This window comes from Schistocerca cancellata, chromosome 10 (genome assembly GCF_023864275.1).
Source record: "Schistocerca cancellata isolate TAMUIC-IGC-003103 chromosome 10, iqSchCanc2.1, whole genome shotgun sequence".
In the NCBI taxonomy this organism is placed as follows: Eukaryota; Metazoa; Arthropoda; class Insecta; order Orthoptera; family Acrididae; genus Schistocerca; species Schistocerca cancellata.
Genome location: NC_064635.1, coordinates 60,805,797 through 60,830,951, shown reverse-complemented (window position 1 = coordinate 60,830,951; position 25,155 = coordinate 60,805,797). Strand labels below are relative to the sequence as shown.

The 25,155-nt window shown below is 37.0% G+C and overlaps 1 protein-coding gene across 4 annotated transcripts in view; it reads right to left on the bottom strand.

Moving 5' to 3' along the window:
- The window catches only part of LOC126106788 (kelch domain-containing protein 2-like), a 140,807-nt gene that overhangs the window by 95,410 nt on the left and 20,242 nt on the right, over positions 1–25,155 (bottom strand). For all 4 annotated transcript variants that reach the window (XM_049913175.1, XM_049913172.1, XM_049913173.1 and 1 more), the window contains one exon: positions 10,331–10,422. In XM_049913175.1, the coding sequence (XP_049769132.1) occupies positions 10,331–10,422 (92 nt within the window). The remainder of the gene's footprint in view (positions 1–10,330; positions 10,423–25,155) is intronic.

Below are 25,155 nucleotides of genomic sequence, written 5' to 3'. Positions count from 1 at the left end.
GTCTGCAGGAGAATATCAAAGTAGAACGGAATGAAATGTGAGGGAGCAAAGCAGTTGTGAGGATGCAATTTTGTTTCGTGGAGACGGAAAATGGATGGTGCGATTCCAAGAACAGCCGTAACTCTTCCTTGTTGCATCTAATACCCCAAATGTTCCACTGGAGAAGAGTCATAATGGGGAATGAGGAGGAGAGAACAAATGAAGGACAGTTACCTCAGCAACTGCCGAGTGTCAGCCTTTGAGGACTCACTGCTACAGGGTGCAGAGGCTCGAAGATCCTGTTCTACGGAGTGTCGACATTCTTCCTGGGTTGGCCTAGAAATTCTAGGGCAGAAATAAGGTACGTGGTGTGCACCAGCAAAATTGAGGACAGCTGGGTGAGGGTATGATGTGGCGACACAGTTGAAAAGTATCTTTGATTCAGGGAAGGAGAATACCATATCGCGTTGTTCAACTTCTTAGAGCCTCTACGGTTGGCAGATGAAGATTATGACATTTGTTGGTTCAAGGGACGTAACAGGTCTTTGCGGAAGTGTTCCTTTCATCCTTTCCAGCCTGCCAGTTGAGTAGAATGTGATTTCACCCCCAGAAGCGAAGACTTGGTAGCTCGTTGCACAGCGGTAGGAGAAGGAGATATGGGTGCTACCATGATACTGGATGATTTCACAACTGCAGTACTGAATTGGAAGTCGCAAGTCGGCACGGCCATGTCCTTCGAGGAGCGAGGTATAGCGATAATGGTATTATAAGTGCTAGATGGAAAAATGCAGGGCTTTGGACTAGCCAGCAACTTGTGAGTAACACAGGAGTGTACTTTTTCCTTCACCCACAACTCATGGACAGCCTGCTCATCGAGATACACGGGACACTTGTGGGATCACTTGTGCGACTGATTCTAGAATATTTCTCAAGTGTGTGGAACCCATACCAAATAGGACTAATGGGGCATACTGAATGTATACAGACATGGGCAGCACAAATGGTGACAAGTTTATCTGATCCATGGGAAAGTGTCACGGAGAGTCACGGAGATACTGAAGGAACTTACATGGTAGACTCCTGAAGACAGACGTAAACTATCCCAAGAAAGTCTATTAACCACATTTCAAGAACTGACTGTAAATGATGACTCTAGGAATATACTACAACTCCCTACACATAGCTCACATAGGGATCGTGAGGATGAGATTAAAATAATTACTGCACATGCAGAGGCATTAAAATAATTATTCTTCCCATGCTCCATATGTGAACAGAACGGGAAGAAATCCTAATAACAGGTACAATGGCACATACCCTCTGCCACGCACCTCACGGTGGTTTACAGAGTATAGATGTACACTTAGATAAGGTGGCGTGGTCACCATTACAATTGATACAATGGGGTGAAGAAGGTGGGAAATCACCCTCGTGAGCATCTGTACCAGAAGTAACACATTTGGCTATGTTTTGACAGGACATGCGAGTGTGGTTATAACTTTCACACTAGCAGCAACGCATCGGGTTTGGCAAATATGGTCGGACTGTGATGACTTCATAGCCTGCCGTAATCTTTGATGGAAGCGCTACTCGATCAAATGAGGGAAAAGGAGTGCTTGCAGGTGCTAAGTTTGCTACAACTGTTTTCATTACCTGATGGATTGCATGTGACACCCTGATTAGAGAGATAATTTTGGATTCAACCCTAGTTCAGACCATGAGCAGCCGAGTGTAAATAACATCACGAGAAGAATCCAGTGTATGTTGGGCCTCGACACAAACAGGATAGACGTGGAGGAGCAAAGCTGTAAGCAGTTGTTGGGCTTGAAAATCACAAGTATCCAGAAGCAATGTCCCACTACATAAGTGAGAGCAGGATTTCACATGGCCTACAATTGCATCAACACCTCTCTGAATAATAAATGGGTTAACCATAGCAAAGAACTCACTTCCTTCGGAGTGTGATAACATGAGGAACTGGCATGCAGCTGTGAGAGTCTTTGAAACTTTAGCCTCATTCCATTTACATTTTATAAACACAGAATGAGACTGCAATTTGCTCATTGCATAAAAATTCCCCATGATTGCTAGCATCTCTAGGGCGCACTCCATCCAACTGGGGGTTCCCTCAGAGGGGGGGGGCTCACCTATCTGAGGTGAATGTTCACGCCTCAGGTCACAGCTCTCGAACTCCAAACAAATGAACCAATTGGCTATTGGGAAGGTGACAGCACAGGCAATCTCTCCCTGGGCCTGGCCTGTACCAGGGGTCATGAGTGAATCCTACCTGTTGGCCCGAGGCTGAGAATTATGCCATTACCCAGTCACCTGCTACGTGTGAAACATGTAGGCTGGCCTACAGGAGCGCAGAGGAAGGAATAAGAAACAAAGAGACCTCAAATGCCGAAGTGGAGGAAGGGTAGGAGATGGAGAATGGAGAAAGAAGGAAAAAGCTGACAAGAGACTGTTCTGATACCTGGCTATCAAAATTTCAGAATACACTCCCAAAGATACCCACGAAATCTTGCCAGGGAAGGGGAAAAAGAATAGCAGGAAGATAGACATGCAGCACAGAAAGGAAAGAGGTGCTGCAGGTGGTGGTAGACAAGCACAAACTCACCAAAGAGTGGTGAGCCTCCTGGGAGGAGTTCTGGTTAGGATGGCAGAGACACATATGCACTCCAGAGGAAGAGATTGAGACTGCAATGACAGAGATTCCAGTGCTCTTTCAAGCAAAGAGCTTCTGTATGCTAAAATCTGAACCAAAAATCAAACACTTATCCCCATTTAAGTTATACAACATTATTCAACAAATGGTACTGCCTTGAGTAAAGAGTGTAATGCGTATGAATGCATACCTCTTCCAAACAAACCAATCGTGATATTTTAAAATTGAGTAACACAGCATCAACATCCTAGAAGTACATTCCGTCACCTTTCCCACTGCTACAACTACTTGTTTTCCTCCTAATTACCATCAAATGTACTGATATCACTGCATAGCCTGTTCATAATTGCACATTACGTACTTACAATCTTAGGCAACAGCATTACTTTAAACTGCAATGAGGTGCCACATAATTAAGGTTGGACTCAATTTTGGGAGTCTGTGATAAATAGCCATACGTGTTCTGTCATGCATTGTAAATAATTAAACAACATACCACAATTAATAAGTTCACACCCTATCTGAATCCAGTTTTGACATGTGTGAACATGGACAACAACAATGTGTTGGTTCACACAATGTACATGGATCCACCTTAACTAATCTCTCTAGCCATATGTCTCTTCTATGTAAACATCACTCTTAAACAATATTCCATTGCCTTACCTTCACATTTATTTATTTCCTACTATCTCTTATAGGTTATCTTTTAGTCTTTTCTTTCTATTTCTCTTGAATACCGTTTCTTTCAGGTGCAGCTCACAGTTTATATACTGGGGAAAAATGAACATTTATCAAACAGAATTAACACAGGCTTTGGGCTGCACTACTCTCTGTCTGTCACTGCAACCGAGATTTAAAGGGATGGGTGAGAGGGACGTAGACACTAATATCACACTGTACCCAGAAGTTTTCATATTGTATATTCTTTCCATTTCACAATCAACTAATAAATAACTTCAAATACTAACTCCAAGATAAGATCTATAAGTAGCATATTTATCTGTTGATGTCACATTTCATGACACTTTATCATAACAAATTATACTAAAAAAACATGTCATAAACCATTCTGCAGCACAGATGGGGACATTAGTTGATTTTGTCTATAACAAAATTTATTGAGATATGTAAAACAGGCATTAATTGGTGGCATGTCTTGCAGATATCTTTAATGTGGTGTATGTTAGCTTCTGTGCATGCTTATTTTTTTTATGTTTTCAATTCTCAACTTGAGAATTTAATGTTTTGTGTGTGGTCAGTCAGCAGTGTTTTAGGTTCACATGACAAAACAGTGACGTCAGGGGTCTTGTGCTGTGACTGGCTGACGAAGGAAACGGAGCAACCATCATGTTAATTTAACCCTTTCAGGCCCTCTGGCTACAATTGTGTACATTAATTTTTACTGTGCCTTAGCTGCAATGGAAGTATTTTTTTCCCACTGAAATCTGAGGTGTACATTACTGAATGCTCAACCTTTTCATATGCACAAGTGCTGCCAACTGCTGGGCATCATTATGAAACTATCAGCTAGGCAGTGGAGTACTGCACAGCAGTTTGTGACCACCAGAATGGACGAATGTGGTTGGTTCACTATATTCCACTGTATAATTGAATACAGTTATTGTTACAATCATTTTACAATAGTGAATATTTCATAATTAGTAATTTTAGTCCATAAAATGAAGCCAACTACACAAAGTATGGTTTTCATATTTATACAATTCTGTATTATGAAAACATGAAGTTTTAAGTCACACAGTACATTAAATATCTCTACAAACTGCACAATTTTTACAACAGTTTGTTGTACAAAAGTGCTGCAAAATGTGAAATCAGTGGGTCAACATGTTACTGCCCTTTTTTAGCACTTCCTTTAGTAGGCTAAGTAGTTAGTTAAACTGAGGGATGGCTTCTTATCATCAATTAATGCACATTTTGCTTACCTTCATGAATCTGTTTATAGATGAAATCAGCTAGTGTCCCCTTCAGTGCTGCAAAATGGCTCATGACCATTTCATTGAAATATGAGCAATTCAATAATCCCCCCCCCCCCCAAAAAAAAGAGAACACATCACAAATGCACAAAGTCTGTTGTCATTCATAGTATTTCGTACGGATGTTTTCATCTCCTTTAGCATAGAAAAGCAGTGTTCCGCCTCTTCAGTCATCATTAGCAAGGTCACTACTATCTGCAGGAGTTTACAACACCTAGTTTTTGTCAAATTGTTTTCATACAAAAAGTTCAATAAGGTCACAGCATTTGATGCTTCCATGAAGTCCTTTTGGATGTACAACACATTCAGGTGATTACAGAAGTCTGATGACTGTAATTTAAACAAAGTATCAGCAGTATTCTGTTCATTTTCTGGCCGTACAATTTCATGTTTCGAAAACAACGATGGTTCAAACAGCTGTGCAGCTGACAAGTGATCATCAAAATTGAATTGATCACCAATCTGCATTATGATGTTGTTGCAGGCATCTTGTTCACACACATTCTTGATTCTGTGAGATGTCCCAGTTTTGCAGTTGGGCCTTCTTGTTCCCAGTGATCGTCAGTTTAAAGTGAGGTCTTAACAAGCTTGACAGATGCTGCAAAATGAGATACATATTCAACAGTTTTCACTGCATAAATATTATTTTGCGGTATTGAACAGACTGTCAATGAAACATGGTTTTATTTAAAAAATGTTATCAGAACAGCAAATCTTGGAGGAAACCTTTCAGTCCAACAGTCCTGTAATCATCGGTATCATCGTAAATAATTTTTTCCACGGAGTCAACAATTTCCTTTTGGCATTTGTATGCAGCGGTTGTCTTCTGTAATCTGAAATTCCACTTGACGGAATGAGAACAAGTAAGAAAAAAGATAGAAATTTCTTCCAACAACTGAAGAAGATCCACACCTGCTTGTTGCATGCCACAAAACATTCAACAATTAAATGTAACTGAAGCAGATAGCAGTGAATAAAATGTGCACTTTTATATACTTCTTTAGTTCTAACTTTAACTCCACTTTTGTGGTCACTTACAAAAAAGAGCACCATTGTAACATGAAGCTACCAGTGCTTCAGGCATTTCATTTACTTTCATTTTGTCTAGCTCACTGAGAATAGCTACAGTTGCATCATCTGCAGTGTGACTTTTTGGTCATAAAAAGGAAATAAATCTTTCATTTCTTCTCCACAGTAGCTCATACCGAATTATTAGAACCAGTTGTGACAAATGAGCACAGTCAGTGGTTTCATTAACTTCAAATGATAGGAAATATGTCTTCAACAATTCACTCCTGACGAGATTGAGCCATATGTCATCAACTGATTTCAGGAGTTTAGGGGTTGTTTGGGGGAGGAGACCAAACAGCGAGGTCATCGGTCTCATCGGATTAGGGAAGGACGGGGAGGAAGTCGGCCGTGCCCCTTCAAAGGAACCATCCCAGCATGTGCCTGGAACGATTTAGGGAAATCACGGAAAACCTAAATCAGGATGGCCGGACGCGGGATTGAACCGTCGTCCTCCCGAATGCGAGTCCAGTGTGCTAGCCACTGCGCCACCTCGCTCGGTCAGGAGTTTACTTTGAGTTGTTATGGACAGAGGAAAGACAACCTGATTTTCTTATTTTTCAATATGCTGCATCAAATCGCTGTCCATTTCCGACATTACTCCAGCTCGCCCTCAAAAAATTCCCCAAGTTCTTGGACTTCCTGTTTTGGCATGACCCCTTAATGCAAGCTTGCAATTTGTCACAAAATTTAATGCAGTCTATCAGTTTACCCAGCATATTCAGGTTCATTGACACATTTTTGTTCTATATCTTCATATGGAGATGGTAAGCACTATTTAGTTGGTACATAATGTGTCCACTTCCCTAACACAGCAAATTCAATACAAACATTTGAACATTTTTCATTGGAATTATGTTCTTTCACTTCTATGTGGAAATTTTGTAAGTCTGTGATACCATTCTCAGTACTGTTGCTATCACTAATATTTGTAACAAGATAGGTGAGGGAAAAAATGCACTTTTCACTTCACAGCCATTCGGTTGCATTGTACATTGCTCTGGACTCACTGTTTTTGGTCTTGATTGATGTTTAGGTCATGTTGGGGACATCGAATTCCTTCCCTTTTATTTTAAGCTCATCTTCCAAATATTTGCCTAGTAAATTGCACAATGAAGTAATACTGTGCTTATCTCAGGCAGGTGGTATGCTGCAGTTATTCAAAAAGAAATAAAACTTACTATAACTCAGGCACAACACACTCACAAAAAGAAACTTACTAACAATACACTTTCATCCGCAAACATTGCAAGCAAGCACAAAAACTGCTATGCTTGGACTGGAAAATTAAGTGTGTTGCCACAGAGTCTACAATTAGGACTTTTTTCCTTCATAACCACTGTGTGCAGGTGTCTGCTGAAGTTTCTAAAGCTGTTCATTACTCCTACCATGAGTGATCTGTCTCCTGTTAACGCTCAGACTCTAAAACTTCTCCTAAACTGTAAGATCAGCATCATTAGCTTGGCGTGTCTTTGCTCTTGGCTCTTAGTCTAATATTCTGCTTCACAGTCTAGCTATGTAGTTTTGATTTCATCATCGCCTTAGTGATGGGTAGGACAGGTTCTGTTCCAAAAGAGTTGTTGCTCCTTCTCTGGCCACCCTATCAACTTATTCACTGCCACTAATTCCTGAATGACTAGGAATCCACAATAGGTTTACCTTGTTGCTTTTCGCTAGCCTCACAAGGGTTTCATGGCATTCTGCAACAATCTGTGATCTCATAGCAGGGATTGATAAGAAATTTCTGACTGCTGCTCAGCTGTCTGAATGAATGAATATGCCACAATCCTCTCCAAAGAACCTGTGTCTAACAAAGAACTTGTAAAAGGTCTCCTATTACTCTTTAAGGGCACTAGCTGAACTTAACAGAATGACAGGGGGATGAACTGCACAATAAACTCAGTTTCGGTGCAGATGTTGCTCTGACACTATAACCTGGCAATCGGTCGTGAATGTAAACAAATAATGGCTTAGGCTGGTGAAGGGGAATGAGCCCCGTCTCCCTCTCGCAGCGTATGTCCGTATCCCTGTTCAGCAAAAGCAGCACTGACATATAGTCATATGGATTGCAGCCCCCCCCCCCTTTGGTGTGAGAAATATATTCAAATCCTGTCACAGATCAAGATTAACCTACAAACTCATTTCAAAATAATAAAATGAAAGAACAGGCAACACACACAAAGCAAAGTAGAGTATACAAAGCATTCGGTCACGACTACAGTGCAATTGTTGCTGAGGTCGGTATTATCGTAAACGTGGTGGTGGAGCCCAGACCTCTACCACTATTTTACACAACCACATATCAAAACACCCCCTCTCCCCACCTAAAACTGCCATGCAAAAATGTCTGCATAATAACTGTGGGTTAAGACCACTGTTGTTTGTCTCCCTGGGTAAACCAAACCAAACTATAAAGCACTATCAAAACATCAATACTAAATGTCGGTTAATGACACATCAAAGCATCATAGAGATGCAGGGATTCAACAGCGAAGTTTCAGCCACTCTGTTCATTCTCTTTTGATGTACACAGTGAACACAAAGATAGTGTGGAAATTGGTAGGACACCTTCATGCTGAATGATCAGAGCCTTTGGGAAGCCCATTGGAGCTCAACTCTGTAGAGGCCATGTCTGAAACCTCTACTACACACGACTAACCAGCATTTCAAGATGCAGTCTTAAGATTAGCTCTATCTGTTCAAAAAACATCACTTGATAATCAATATGAACAGTTCCTAAGATGTTGACTGTCATTACTTAAATCTGCTTGGGAAACAAGCAAAATGCATTCTGAGAATTTAAATTCTGTAATACATTACTGAGAACTATATTTTAATACATATTTTGGGGCAGTTCCACCTGAGTGCCTTGCCTAGTTTCTTCCTTCCTTTCTTATGACTCACAGGCTGTCAAGTCAGTATTCTGCATATGAACCAAGGCTTGTTGATTTTATTTATCCAAAGATGAATCTATATAATTGTTTCATTTTGTAGTGTGTAGTGAATGGGTAACTGAAAAATACATTCAACAATTTTTCCTTGAGTAAAGATGGTTCCTGTGTAAGTCCAAACAATGTGTGCCAAGAGAAGAACCAACAGAAGGGTAACTGGAGGGAGGAGAGGGAAACCGAGGCTTCTTCATTTTATAGATATCTGGGAAACAGAGAACCTGTGAGGAAACCCAGACTATGGTCTCCATTACTTGGGTTCTTTGTATATTTGTAGTATGATGTTGGCCAGATTACACACAAGGAAGGTTAAAGTTCAACAACTCATGAACAGAGAGCTCATTACAGAAGGCCAGACAAAGAAATTATATGCAGCCTCATTGATGGAACTATACTGACATCTGATTCAAGTGGTATTATTTTATCCATTAGAAACAGTTGGTGAAAGCCTGCAACTTGAAAAACAATGGTTTTAATTGTTATAAAATCTGCTGCCAGTCACGATTTTCCTTTATTTTCCATACGATACATTTGGGGAAATAAGTCATGTAATCAAGTGTGATTTTCATGTATTATGACATTTTACGGTGTGATGCTTCCGATATGTAAGTTGCTATGTTATAGTGATACCTTTACTGCAACATAAACACAATTAATTTTACAATTATTGATGTATCTTTCTCAAAAGATAATGGTGAATTTTGAAATAATTTTTACTTACAGATTCGTAACTGCCCTCCTCAGCAGAAATCTGTATGTAAAAGTAATTAAAAAAAACCATGTGTTTACATTATGATCCAGGCACCAGAATAATGCAGCAGTCTCCCATTTGAAAGATCACACATAAAAATGTAATACACAAAACATGCATTCTATAATAGGGCTAATATCTTGAAATGGATCACCCAGAAAATAAAAGAAAATTGTTTCAAGCTGCAGCAAATGTTATGAAATAACAGACAAAACCATCATTGAAAGTGAATTACAGAAACTGTGGAATACTTAATTGAGAAGAAAAAGGCAAGCAGTAAGACAGAAGACACACGGAAAGATGAAGCAAGTTCTGTAAATTTACTTTTGTTACTTTCTCTGCAATTTTGCTTGTCTGATATTTGTCTATCATTTCCTCCTGTGCTCTTGCTTTGCATTTCATCTCCCTTGTCTATTACATGCTTGGTTTCATCATTTTACATTGAGATTCCACTTCTGAATGCTCTATGATATAATATTACTTTACAATATTTTGCACATCCATTTTGGATCTCTCCCATTTAGACCTACCCTTTTCCATATAATTTCATCCTCTCTATTTTCTTCAGCCTCTGAGAATGCAAGTTTTGCCTAAGAAAGTCCGACCTGCTTTATAACTGGAAGTATTCCTATCCTTTTTACCTAATGTGGTGTAATTACCTGTTCTTTGCTGTCCCTAACTGATTTAATAACTATAAAAACACAATACTTCCTACAGAGCTCTTTGAAAAGTTCATGGTAATTCTATCCATTCTTACTGATTATTTACAAATAAATTTATTCTGCACTGCACTTTTGGACAAGGCACATACTGACACCCACTAGCTGTCATCATAAATATTTATCTTACACAAAATATTTAAAGATCATCATTACATAACCCCAAGGAAACTCATACAGAAAATACCTTCTGCACTTACCAAAGTTCTGTATTGCTGTCATAAATCCATATTTCATCTGTTGGAAAATATTCAGTCCGAATTTGTGAGGTCGATGTTCTCTGAACGTGTTCCTGCAACAGCACCAAATAAAGAAAATAAATTACTTGACAATCATTACTGTGCAGATGTACCCCATACTTTTCTTTGAGAGAGAGAGAGAGAGAGAGAGAGAGAGAGAGAGAGGGGGGGGGGGGCTATATGCCATTACTAAGAGTGTTTCTAAATTGGGGTTGGTACACAATAAATGTCATTTTTCTCCTGCACAGTACCTGCCTGATCACATCATAAGTGTCTTCTTGACAAGTAGTTATTGAGAATGTCACAAGTGCCTTTAATGAGCTTTCACTATTTCATACTCTAATGAGCTTTTCCTATGTCATACTCTCACACTTTAGCCTCCATGTATTGCTCAAACTGAGGCTTAACCAGTAAAACAGTGCAGTGCTTATAACACAGATTGGTATTTAGGATGGCAGAGAAGTTAAAAATCGATGTCCTTTCAACACTGAGGCCATCAGACAGAGAACAGTAACTCATCTGAACAGAGATGAGCCAAAAAATTGGCAGTAATTTTTTTGAAAGAAACCTAGAGTATTCAAGTCGACTCCAGGAAATGGGAATGATAACTGGAGAGAGATATGAACCACATTTCTTCTGAATATATATGAAAGAAACTGAAGCTTTCACTTCTCATTTACACAAGGTCTTATGAAATCGAGCATATCTCAAAATGAACAAGAATGAAGAAGCATATCAGCAATTCCTTTCCAAAGTAACAGTCTCACCGTTAAGCTTGAGTGACTTACAGAAACCAAGAAAGCTTTACACTGTGCCCACTGCATTACTTTGCTCAGTTTGTATCTGGAATGAGTAGATTTATTTTATACATTTTACAATGGCAGTTCCATCTCTTCTGTATGGCAGCAAAACACAGATTCCGTAGACCGACAACCGGAGCCATATTCAGGTCACAGAAACAAAGTTCCTGACAGGAATCAACAGCTGTAGTAGAATTCGTCATACTTGCAATGAAGACAAAAGTAGTGAAGATCTTCACAATACTACAAAAATTGAAGAATGCAGGTAAAAAATGACTTGATCCTATCCTTCGAATCTCCATCTATACACTTACTCCGCTGGCCAACTGTATGGTGCATGGTGGAGGGTACCCTGTGCCACTACCAGTCATTTCTTTTGATGCTCCATTTACAAACAGAGCAAGGGAAAAACAACTGTTCTTTTGCCTCCATGTGATCCCTAATTTCTTGTGATCCTTAGGTGAAATGCATGTTGGTGCAGTAGCATCTTTCTGCAGTTGGCTTCACATGACAGTTCTCTAAATTTTTTCACCAAAGTTGCCAATGATGCATGGGGTAACTATTCTGTTTTACAATTCTTGTCATCTATCCAATTTGTCACCTACAGTAGACGAATCTTTCAAGTGAGGTAATTTTTGCTTCACTTATATATTGGAAGGGCTGGGTCAGTAGCATTGCACACGTCTATGTTGGAACAACTCTGCTATAGAGCCAGACACCTCAGACTTTCTTGCAACTTTTACCTCAATGGGAATTATATGTCACTGTGAGCTATAGAGATACAATCACAAAGGAGAATTTGGGAATGGTACAGGCAGGCATTGTATGAAAGCAAATTTAGGTGAGCGGATAAATAATTGCAGAAATCAACGCAATTAAGACCTACATGTTACTTTGGCACTTTTCATTGGTTACAATGGCATCAACTGAAGATAGCCTTCCCAATAGGCATAGGCTTTAAGATATCCTTTTACAGGTATTAGAGGGTGTTGGAATTGAGATAAAATGGATGAAGCTGGAGCGGAAGATGCAGAAACTGGTGATGAAAAGGTGTGGAGGAAAATATTAGAATTATTGATATTAAATAAGAAGGGACAGAATGAAGACTCACTACTGATCAAGCAGAGAACACAGGTTTACACCATACAAAGAATATCAGTAGGGTCATTCCATATCAAATCACCCAATAAAAAATAAATTTTACACCCACCTCCTTAGATTTTCATGAAATTTGGCTCAAATGGTTCTAATACCATCCTGACAACACCTGCAAATTTTTTTGCTGTATAAATTTTTAAAGTTTTTATGTTTTGCGTTTTCCGAACCTTCGGAAATGGTAAATTTAATTTGTATTCAAAACTTTAAAATTGCTTATCTTAAGAACTCTTTTAGATAACACCATGAATTTTTGCAGCAGCAAGTTTATTTATTATACATATTTGAAGATAAAAATGATACTATTAAAATATATTAATATTTTCTATGAAATATATATATATATAGTTTTCTTTTTTTTTAACGGATGTTTTGTTTTATAAGAATTGCAATATCAAGAGTCTCAGACCTGATAGAATGCTCAAATTTGTTTTAATTTACTCTTAAACATATAGGCTACTTGATAAAACAAAAATAATGATGGCTTTTTAACATGTTTATTAATTATAGTAGATTACATTAGAATTATGTACAAAGATAGTGTACTTACGACAATTATGTATAACCCAACTGATTGCTTGAAACATTGAATTTTTTGAGTAATTTTGTCTTTTTAATAAATATTAATGCTGATTCAAACTGTTTTTCCACTTCATCCTACAGCTTTCAGTTCTTTTGATACAGTCTTTTTTGAAGTAATACATTCTTCCAGTGCTGCTTGATTGAGGTGCGTCTACTACACAGACTATGTGCTCCAAAGGCACTATGCAAGAATCTTCTCTTTCAGGCCAATAAAATGATGCAGCTGGTCCTTAAGGATGTAGAAATATAATTTCTGCATCTTCTTCATCATTGAATATTGTTTTTACCAGTCCAAAGTACCAGTTACCATCATAATTTGCAGCCACATAGCTATTTATGGATGGTTCAACATGAACCCAATCAGAAGAAGAATGGAAAGAAAAGACTAAGGAGGGTTTTACACTATCTGTAGTCATTCTGATTTCAAGGTTGTTTGTTGGAAGTGGTTTGAAGTTATGAAAACTTCTTGTTCCAGGAATGGTTCGGGTTGCTGAAAAACGTTTTTCTAGTTTTAACCATAGCAAATCAGCTTCTTTTTTGTCAATAAAGTGAAAATTAATGTTTTCAATATTTTTTTCACAAAACTTGTACACATCGATTGCAGTCATTATTTGTTCTTCGTCTGAAACCTTTCCTTAAAATTCTTTTAATAGTTCCTCCTAGGCCATCATAAATTGACTTCCCATGACTTGTTGCAAAAAAAGAGTGTTGGGCCTTCAAATTAAAGCCTCTCAAGTGTTCAGTCAAATTTTTAAAACTGTTTCTATTTTTGTACTGCCCAGCACAACCATCTGTAAAGTAGTGAACTGAGTCAATGTCAGTATGATGTAATGACAGCCACTTTGTAAATTCTTTTTGTACAAAGTTAACAAAACCAGTGTCATGTTCTTGGCCATCACTAATAAAACAGTGGTTGGAAACAAAAACATTGTTTTCCTCATTTCTTAGAAAAACTCCAACTGGGTGTAGAGTACAACCACCTCTATTCCAGTGGTAAATTTGGATCTCATTTTGTATAACAAAGGAATAATTTTCACTGAAATCCATCACAATAATTGCTGTTTTGGGTGGTGGGTCTTCTTTCAATCTTTTAAAGGCTGCTGATTGGGATTTTGCTATAAACGAGTGCGGGGTGAGCTTTTCCAATGACCTAACCAATAAAGAAATGTAGCCTTCAACACTGATAGACTGTCTGATCATTTCTGCCCTGTCTGTGTTAACCCACTGATTGATTACAATTTCTTCTTCTAAATCATAATCTTCACTTAGTTTTTCAGTTAAGTGCTCAGTTAGTGCAGTATTAGGAGGACAGCTGTCGCAATGATGTAGCATGCAGTTTTGGTTTTCCGTGTTGCACACAAGCATCTTAATTAGGTCTTTATAAGATTGTAGAATGAAGGCTTTCACGACCGGTTGACATGGCTGTTGATATACTTTCCGGGATGTGAGGTCGTGGTCCAAGAACTTTTCTGCTCCTTACGTTTCGTCCAGGACTGCGCTGGACTTCCTCAGAGGCGCTGCTCCGCTGAGCAGAAAAGTTCTTGGACCACGACCTCACATCCCGGAAAGTATATCAACAGCCTTTATAAGATTCTTCAATTTTCACAGCATCCAGTAATAGTTTAACATTCTGATGGATACTGCATACACATACAGTGTGTGTGTCTGCAGCACCAGCAAGGATACACCATTTATGTCTCAAGAAACAAAATTTTGAAAATCCTACTTCTACCTCGGGATTCTCCCATTTGAAAGAATAATAGAGTTCTCTCAAGTTACACAAAATGAGTCTTTTTTGTATGTACACATTTTTTTGAACACTTACTTTGTCTTTTGTTCCAGGTAGCACTCTGGAACTTTCATCCTTTTCATAAAAATCTGTTACAAGTCTTACTGTATTTTCAGAAAGAGTTTTACCTTTTTTTGGACCAGGAGTTTCCAAAATACCCTTTCCAGATTTTAGCTTTCTAGCTTGTCGCACCATGTACTCACTTACATTAAATTCTTTCATCACTTTATTTCAACTCCAAGAATCTGGCGCCAAGGTCAGAATCTGGATTTTTCTAGACCTCCCAACAGATGAAATCTTCCCTTTCATAAGAGAAATCATTACATCAAAATCCTTTGCTTTCTCAACCACACTTGTATCTTCTTCGTCATCAGAACGTGGTGCATCATATTTTAATGCTTTCGAAACCGCCTTTTTTGCAGTCTTTTCAATACTGCTAACCTTCTTTTTAAAATAAGACCCTTTACTTTGTTCTGACAAGCCATGAAGCTTTATCGGTGTTAAACTTAAATTATCAAGAGCAATGTTTGTTTGTACGAGGGATTCATTTCTGGATTCCAATGATTATAATTCAACCATGACTTCATCATCTGTTTCACTTTCATTGACTTCAACTCTTTATTTTTTCACTTTCATTGACTTCAACTCTTTATTTTTCCCTGCAAAAGTTACGGCATGTTGAGCAAAGCTTTTGTCCAGGTTTTATGCTAATATTTTTTGTCAGTAATTGTTTAGAAAGATCCAAACCTACATTTCTCAACGATTTTTTGATGGGCTTTTTGTGTTTTTTTAGTGGGTCTACACATGTTGTTTGATACTTTTCAGAAACATTTAGAAAGTAGTAGCTGTGGTATGAACATATATTCTTAAATTCACACAGATTAATTCCAGATTGTAAGTGGATCAAATCTTTTTCTTCCTCACTCAATTCAGATACCGGTTGTAACTTTTTTGAAGGTGTGTAGGTTGTTTGGAAACAGTCAGATTTTTTAAATAACCCTACACTACAGGTTTGAATATATGACATACTGATTTCACTTTTGGTCTGATTACTTTTCTGGTTACTTTTATAGGATATTGGAAAAGAATCTCTGTAAACTAAGTAACAGTACTTACTGAAAGTTCGAATTAACTTAATAAAATACTATCCAGGCACTATTTAACACTGTAATAATTTTTTACTTCAAAACACAGGAGTAAATAACAAAATCCAAGCGTACATTGTTACTCCAAGAAGACAAAAACTGATTTTTGGTGTCAAAGTCACTTGGTACTTTTTATTTTTAAATTATAATTAATATTATTTTAAAAATTAGATAACTATTAAACAGGTTAAAAAGACAACATAATTTTTCTTTTATCTAATACCCTATACAATTAAGAGTATTTTAAAACAAATTTGAGCTTTCTATCAGGTCTGACACTCCAGGTATTGCAGTTTTTGTAAAACTAAACATCTGTTAGCTAAAAAACCTTGTAATTTTTTTTTCATTTGGAAGATTTTAATATATCTTTATGGTAATTCTTTTAACAGTTAGATATAATACACAAACTTATTCCAAAATTTCATACTGATATCTTGAGTATTCTTTAATATACAAATTTTTTTAGTTGTGAGGACACGTTTAAGTTACGATTTCTGACTGCTGAAACAACGCCAAATCTAAAAACTTTAAAAATTTATAAAAAAGAACTATAAGAGATAGAGCAAAAAATTTTTACAAGTGCTTTCAGGATGATAAAAGAAGTAATTGTACCAAGTTTCATCAAAATCTGACATGGTTGGTGTGAAGGCCTGGGTGACTTGACATGGAATGACCCAGTAAAAGAGATTTATCTACGACACAAAAGTCATTAATTAACATACAAGTTTTTTTCTAAATAAAACTGCAAATGAGTTGTCGGTTTCCTATGGCCACACACAAAGTTCAAGCTGATCTTACTGTCCCAATTACGGGTATCAACACACATCAAGTTGCAGCTGAGGCAGCCAACAGTTGGTATCTTACACGTTCTGAATTGAGGCAGTTCTCTATAACCAATAGCCTTCATACTGAGAGCATTTATTTGACAATGAAGCTCTAACATCAGTATACTTAGCATGATGCTACCAAGTCACAACTATTTTTGCACACACTCTTCTCACTGGTGCAGTACTTCACCAACAGAGAATTGCATTTCACTGTGTGGTTTTTTCTGTTTATGACTGTGTTATACATTTTGCATAAACAGTGAACACCTACAACAGCTTCTGTGACCCAAATATTTAGTTTTAAAAACCTAGTTAGCTACGAACACTACAACTTGTGTTTACTCTTCTGCTAACTTATTTTGCTGTCCATCCCGTCACTGTCTTCAACTCCAATAAACTGAGTGGCTTTCTGTGAATGGTCTCACTCTCAGTTTCAAAAAGACACAACATACTCAGTTCTCTACTTCTAGAGGCTCTACACCAATGATAAATTTAACACATGGGGGAGGAAATAATAACTAGTAAAAAACTTTGAATCTCCATTTTGTATGATTGTTTAAAATCTTTACATTTGACTGCTTTTCCCGGTACAAGATTACAATATCTGAAGGAAAAATTACATTCATTACTCCACACTGATGTTTCCTTCAGCATGTAAAGGGGGTGCACAATGCAGTTACCAAAAATTTTAACCATGTGTCCATGGACAGTGAACTTAAATTTGAAAAGTACTAAAAAGAATTTCCTTGATAACTCCTCCTACTCTGTAGAAGAACTGCTATTTTTGTAATGTGTAAAAGTTGGTGCACAGGAATTACTAACATCCATAATTAAAAAATAATGTCAACATATTCACATATGCATGTGTAATGTGAATGTAAAGCGGCTTGTTCTAGACCATCATGAGTAACCACACAAATGAACCATGGAACACAAAACTAGCTAAGCCAACCACTCATTATTCCATTCAGTGATTTCCATTACTGTTAAGTAAATATATAAATACATCAACTGGTTTTGTGACTTCACTGTAAATTTGTAATATTCTCTTTCAATACACTGGTTTGTTATTATTTTATTTTTTTCTTATCTTCTTACTACTGACCTTTAAGACCTATTTTTGTACTTATTGCAGCCATAATCAAAACAACTGTAGTTTAGGACTATTCCATTAACAAATATTCCTTCTTCATTTTCCAGTTTATGGATACGAAGACTTATTTCTGGCTGGTGAGAAAGACTCAATTATATGGATAATACTGCTTAATGCCTCATTCAATACTGAACTATCCACTGTCCTAATGAAATCCTTCCCCAGTGTGAGCTGTCGCTCTATCTCTATTGATCTCGTCACCATTGGCACGTTAAACCTCTATCTCCCTTCATTCCGAGACTGCTGAGAATATTTTTGATGTTACAGATTATCCCAGCCAAGGTCCTCTTCTCATTCTGAAGTTCCCACTATCTAATGAGTTTAGTATAATCTGTAACACTGATATAAATATCCTTTGGTATACTCACTTAAGACTAAATCTGTGCCTTGCTCGCTAAGGGCTTTTACTACATATTTTGTTGAAATCTATCCAAAAGCTTACTAAAATTCTATGAATCCCTAGGTTACAATTCTATAACTGTGTTAACAACCTGCAACTTGTGCTACATCCACACACTCAACTCTCTGAGACAGCAGAAGTGTGTGTGTGTGTGTGTGTGTGTGTGTGTGTGTGTGTGTGTGTGTGTGTAGTGTCTACTGCTGACAAAGGCCTTAATGGCCGAAAGCTTTAATTGTGTGAATCTTTTTGTAGTGCGTATTGCGACTCAGCATCTCCGCTATATGGAGAGTAGCGACTTTCCTTCTCTCGTATTGTTACATTCCATCCTGGATTTTCCACTGTTCAGTTTATTGGTAGAATACTGTGGAAATACAATCAGTCTACAAAAGAGATTGCTTACAAATCACTTGTACGATCCATCCTAGAATATTGCTCAAGTGTGTGGGACTTGTACCAGACAGGACTAACAGGGGATATCGAATGTGTATAGAGAAGGGCAGCACAAAAAATTTGTTTAATCCATGGGAGATTGTCACAGAGATACTGAAGGAAATTAACAGGCGAACTCTTGAAGATAGACATAAACTATACCAAGAAAATATATTAACAAAGTTTCAAGAACTGGCTATAAATGATTACTCTAGGGATATACAACCCCCTACATATCACTCACATAGGGATCATGCGGAGATGACTAGAATAATTACTGTATGCACAGAGACAATCACACAATCATTCTTCCTGCACTCCATCTATGAATGGAGCAGGAAGAAACCCTAATAACTGGTACAATGGGATTTACCCTCTGCCATGCACCTCACAGTGGTTTGCAGAGTATAGATGTAGATAAAAATTATCATATAACAGGGATATTCTAGTTAAAAAATGACAGACTTATGAGTTTTAAAAGTTTTAAATTTGGTACTTTTTACATCTTGTTTAAAAAGACTAGTCTTTTTACTGTATGCAACAATGTTTGTTACCCATTATAGCTTGGCCTCCATTTATTTGTAGCCATGTATCTAAGGCCATATGTTTTTCATGTGATGGAAGTGCTAATTATTGGAGATTTTGGATCACCATTTCAACTAATTGGCAGGTAAGAATAAGTATTTCATTATTTACATTACAGTTACGTTCCTTAATGTATTGCATAACAAGTATAAAATTGAAGTAGGTAAATTACAGGCTGGATAAATAATATAATACAACAGCATGAACTATCAGTAATTTACTTGTCTGTGTGAATGTGTAACTAATATCACCATTAAAAATTTCCAAATTTCAACCAATATTTTAAAAACTGAAAAATGTGTAACATGAGTCATGTAATCTAAGTCATAGTTACATTTTTTAAGGTTGAAAATATAGGATGCCCTTAGCAGCAGCAGAAAGACAGAAAAGAAGGTAGGAAAAGTTAAAGAGTGAAGAAAAATATGGAAAATTTAAGAAGAATCACCTAAAAGAAGCTGGAAAAAAGTAAACAGAAGCAGAAACAGAAGTTCCCGCATTTGAGTCCACATCAGCAATGACTGTTATTAGAAGAAAGAAGAGCTAAAACCAGGGAGTGAGTTAGAAAACATAGCACAATGTAAGATCAGCAACCTAGTAAAGTTGGTTTGTCCCTGTCTAATTCACGTAATGCTCTATGTCAAGCCATAGCTCCAGTAGCTGTTTGTAAGCTGTTCAGTGACTTGTGTGGAAATTCATCAGATGGAAAGTCTGAAAGACCCAGTCACGGCAGTAGTCCACAAAATAGTGGCCTTATCTCTGAAACTAGACTTCGTAACTGGGTTCTACATTTGTGACGATGCCAGTCACCATGCAGGGAGGACACAACAGTGATTAGATAATAATGAGAAAAAGACAGTTCATATTTGTCACTTCGTCATGTCCATGATGGAAACATATGAGGTAATCAAATAGGAACATCCTGAAGTTCAAACTGGAAAGCTAAGTTTGCAGAAGTATGGCCACCACATGTTCAATTAAGCAGCAAACTACCACATAATGTATGTTTGTGTAAATGTCATGAAAATTTCATAAATGCTATAGGTAGGCTTTGTAAGAAACTTGATAATATAGTAGATTACACTAACACGTTTGTATCAACCATCATATGCCATTCACCCAGTGAGTTTTGTTGGTGGGATGAATGTAACACATGTCAAAATGGTAGAGGTTTCAATGAAGCCCGTAAAACTCACGAGCTGGAAATTGTGAATTTATATGGTATGTTTGAAAGCTGGAGGAAAACAACTGTAAAATTGTTAAAGTCAAAGATGGAGGCTCTTCAGCTGGTACAGTGAAATACATAATTTTTCAGTTTCTTCTTCCTTGCTATACGAAGAGAGCTCAGCCTGTATCTTATTATCAGCAATAAGAAACGGTTCTGAGCCAAGATTCTAAGGAGTTTTGCGGTGCTGCATATTGATTTTGCTGAAACTTACACTTCTGTTTATCAAGATGAGGTGCAAAGTGCATATTGAGTACAAGCACAAGTTAGTATTTTCACTGTGTCACTGCAGCATTCAGGTTCTCATTACACAATTCTTGTTGTTTCAGACAGCTTAACCCATCCAAGGATACTCTGATTGCGTACATTAGTGAAGTAGTGTCAACTATACCCAAAAATTTGAAGGTAGTGACAATCTGGTCAGATGGGCCTGTCTCATAATTTAAAATATATATATATATATATTACTGCTGCTGTACCTAAACTTCAATCGTTCCAGAATTTGGAAATTAAATGGAACTTTTCTACTATTTCCCACAATAAAGGAGCCATAGATGGAATTGGTGCAGTTGTGAAATGGCATGTGTGGAATGCAGTAAAAAAAGTGAAAATTCCTAGTAGGTGAGGCATTAACACTTGCTCAGGAAGCTGAAAGTTACGCAAATATGCAGGTTTACCATATGTCCACTGATGAAATTCAAGGAATCGACGTGAAACTTAATATGGCTCAAATATTTTCTTCTGCATTGTCAGTACCAAACATAAAAACCATTCATTGCTTTCACTACAAGAAACGAGTACTATAAATGTATCTGCTGTCTCCAAAGAATTTCCCTACTGGAGATCATCATACTGAAGAAACTATTGAGAAAGTGTAAGCATTGGAGACTGGTAGAAAGCAGAATATGATACTAAATTCTATGCTGGAAAAGTAGATGCAATTTTTGGAAATTCTTATCTAATCAGCACAGTGGAGCATGCTGGTGGCTATTGGAAATGGCCTGCAAAATGTGATGAAATTCTGTCCACACAGGACAAAATTATAAAGAAAATTAATTCACCTGATGATGTCAATACAAGATGATATTTTCAGTTTTCTGACTTTTCACTATGTTTACAGTTTATTTTTCCAGATGTTAATGTCTTAATATTTTTAATAGTGTTTAAAAAGTGAAATTTTAAGGTTAAGTTTATGTTATTTGGTAAATATTGTCATATTTTTATTTCTCTGCTTGCAGGAAAAAGTCTTTCCAACAATAAGTAGCAAGTAACACGACATTGAGCAGTGCTTTTTTCCATATGTTACAATATTTTACATGGTGTAACTATTTTTAAAAATCTGTAGCTGTGTCATTCAAATGCCAACATAATATGCATTTTCTTTGATAAAAACCCGATCTACATTCCTAATAGCTGAGGACACTTTTGACCTAAAATGTACATTAGCAACAGGATGTCACAGATTTGTAACATGAGTCACAATATAAATTACATTCTTGTTCTTTAATCTTAATGCTCTTCCCTGCTTAAATTCCAGATCTTTGACTGAATAACACAATAAATAATGATGATTTACAAAAGAAAATATAGGTTTATAGATTGATAAAAGGTCGCTATAATAAAACACTGATTTCAAAATATAACACGAGTCACTGTGGACTCTCCCAACATAATGGAAGTTGTTGATTTGAATTCACACACTTTAAAATAAAGTTTAAAAAAATTATAGTTCAAAAACATTTTTTAAGCAAGCCCTATGTATCTGCTTACAAATTTCATCAGGAAAACTTTATTGATGCAGGAGAAATGGTTAATCCTATCATCCTCAGTTTCTTGTATGTTGAAATTCACACATTTTAATGAAGTTGTCTGCCCTCAAGGATAAAACTGACCCCTAAATATGATCACCTTACTTCCATTAATCCAGATGTATTTGCCTAAATATGGTGTAAAACAAAAGTGTAATTAATAATCATTGATTACAAATTAAGACTGAGGCAACAATGCATTTAAATTCATAGTCAGTCTTGGTCAGTCTCTTTTGTTACAAGTGTTCTGTTTATTGCAGAAGTTTTAGATTGAGATTAGTGTTTTACTTTAGCTGTAAAGAATGGACACAATTGACTAACACTTTATTAGACAGTGAACGTAAAGAATAAAGTGTCAGTCTGAACAGATAAAGTAAATCCATAACTAAATTAAAAATTAAACTATAATGGCTCTGAGCACTATGGGACTTGACTTCTGAGGTCATCAGTCCCCTAGAACTTGGAACTACTTAAACCAAACTAGCCCAATGACATCACACTCATCCATGCCCGAGGCAGGATTTGAACCTGCGACTGTGGCGGCCGCGTCTTTCCAGACTGTAGTGCCTAGAATCGTTTGGCCACACCGTCCGGCAAAAATTAAACTGTAATGCCTATAACTTACCAAAGGTCTCCAGGTGCAAGTCAGTACTTACTTGTGGATAAGGAAAGATTGGAAGATGTTATCTTGTTAATTAAAAGTAAGCTGCATTCTCTAAACTTCCAGGTGAACAGGATATGGAAGAGAAAAAGGAAACTGCAGCTGAAGCTCTGTTTCCTATTTAATGTCTCTAGTGGGAAAAAAAAGAAAAATGTTTTAGCTGTTCATGTTTTGAACATTGGTCCAAAATCATGCAAAATGTCATCAAATGAAAATGTATCTGGTCTACATAAAAATGAATTGTCTGCAGGTACAAGTGATACAATTATCCTCAGTTGTTTCAAGTCATCAACAGCTAATGAAGAACTCTTGAAGTCCCGGAAAAATCTCTCCAAAAATGTGATAATTCTTCATCAGAAAGTGAGCTTGATGTAATGAAATTATCAGAGACTCTGGAAAGTGATGAAACTGATTTTGGCCCTTCGGACAATCCTTTTGCTGGAGATTTGCTACTCATGAAGTTGTGATGGTCAAGATCTTTTACCAATTACTTGTTATTGTGAAAGTAGTTTGGGGTAAAAGGGAAAAGCAAACTTTTCACTATCCTTGTTTTACTTAAAAAGTTGCAAGAAAGAAAAATTTAGCTGAAATAATGGGGCTTCACTCCACTGACCTAATGAAAACTACAACTGTTCCAAAAGAGCATGATATATTCATTGTCCCAGTCTGTTAAGTGATGGGCAAGCTGCTTCTACCAGACTTACAGGATGATGAGCGTAGAATTCTATACAAATTTCCAGGGAGGATTTTAGTACAAGAAGTTTACTCTTTTCTGCCAGTGAAAGTGTTTTGTAGTATGTTATAAATAGAGGACTGATAATTATACTGACAGAAATGTGTCTCAGTGATACCTAGCTTGTCAACATTTTACAAAACACCCAATTTTCAATGGAGATAATTGAGATCCCTTTACAGGGGCCATACTCATACTGCACTACATTAACATTTATCTCAGGATCATTCTGCATGTGTTTATAATAAAACAAATTTGAGGGGTCGCTGTAAAACCACATCACGTGGTAACATTGACCCATTTCAATTACTTTTTCTACTAACCTATGAAAAATTTAACATGCACAGTTCACTGTGTAGAAATAAAGTAAAACAATAAAAATCACCATGAATAGAAACTGATATATGCAAGAGATATCCTACAGTAGAAAAAAAAAAAAAAAAAAAAAAAAAAAAAAAAAAAAAAAAATTGTGCAACTGAATGCTGATTTTTTTTTCAACAAAGAAGTAATGTAACTACAGGTTCGACCACCTCAACATTGAATAGAATGAGTTACAAACAAAAGGAGTATGCAGTAAGCTATTTACATAATTTATAAAAAAAGGTTGGACTACAAAGAGCAGTTCCTAAGTGAAGCATATACACACCCATAACATTTTCTTGGAATGATTTTGGGTTGGAATTATCAACTTTCTCACACATGCATCACTTGCCCTCTGGAACACTTCAAAGTATGAGATGGTTTCCATCTTGATTACTTAATAGTAATGTAAATCAAGTGGATAACAGACAAACTGAAGTCACCTGGATTTCTCATTTCACATTTTTTTCTCAGTAATTTGAAATTATAATTTATCAGCACATTAAAATATAGGTATGTTGTGCTTCCATCTCTGCAGCACACCAAATGAGTAAAAAATCTTGGTATTTGAAAACATAGGGCCTGCCAACTGTACAGACTTCGTCTTCAGTAGACCATCACTTGTCGGGAAAACAAATATATCACTGTGCGTTCAACCAGATGAATCACAATGGTTATTTACATAAAATGAAACAGTGTTTAGAACAGTAAGCAGCAACTAGCCACACACAAAACTTTGTGAGTAATGGGAGAGAAAAAAATTGGGAAACACGGAAGCGTCCGATCCCACCCGTCTGCTTTGACCCACGACGTCACAAATATGGCGGAAACGACCATAAACCACGATTCCAATATGGTGCACATAAAGTCGGTACGTACACGTTATAAGGACGAAAATACATCGAAAAACAAACACACACACTTTCCACAAAAAGCCTAATGACACTAACGAGACAAGGGCGGATAATGGGGTGTTTTGGGGTGGGGGCAAACTAAATATAAACAAATTTAGACACCCACCCCCATACAAAACCACACAAAACGACGAAAAAACCGACTTCACAAAACTCCCCAAATACCACTAAACACACTATCATCTGGAATCGCCCCCCATGAACCATGGACCTTGCCGTTGG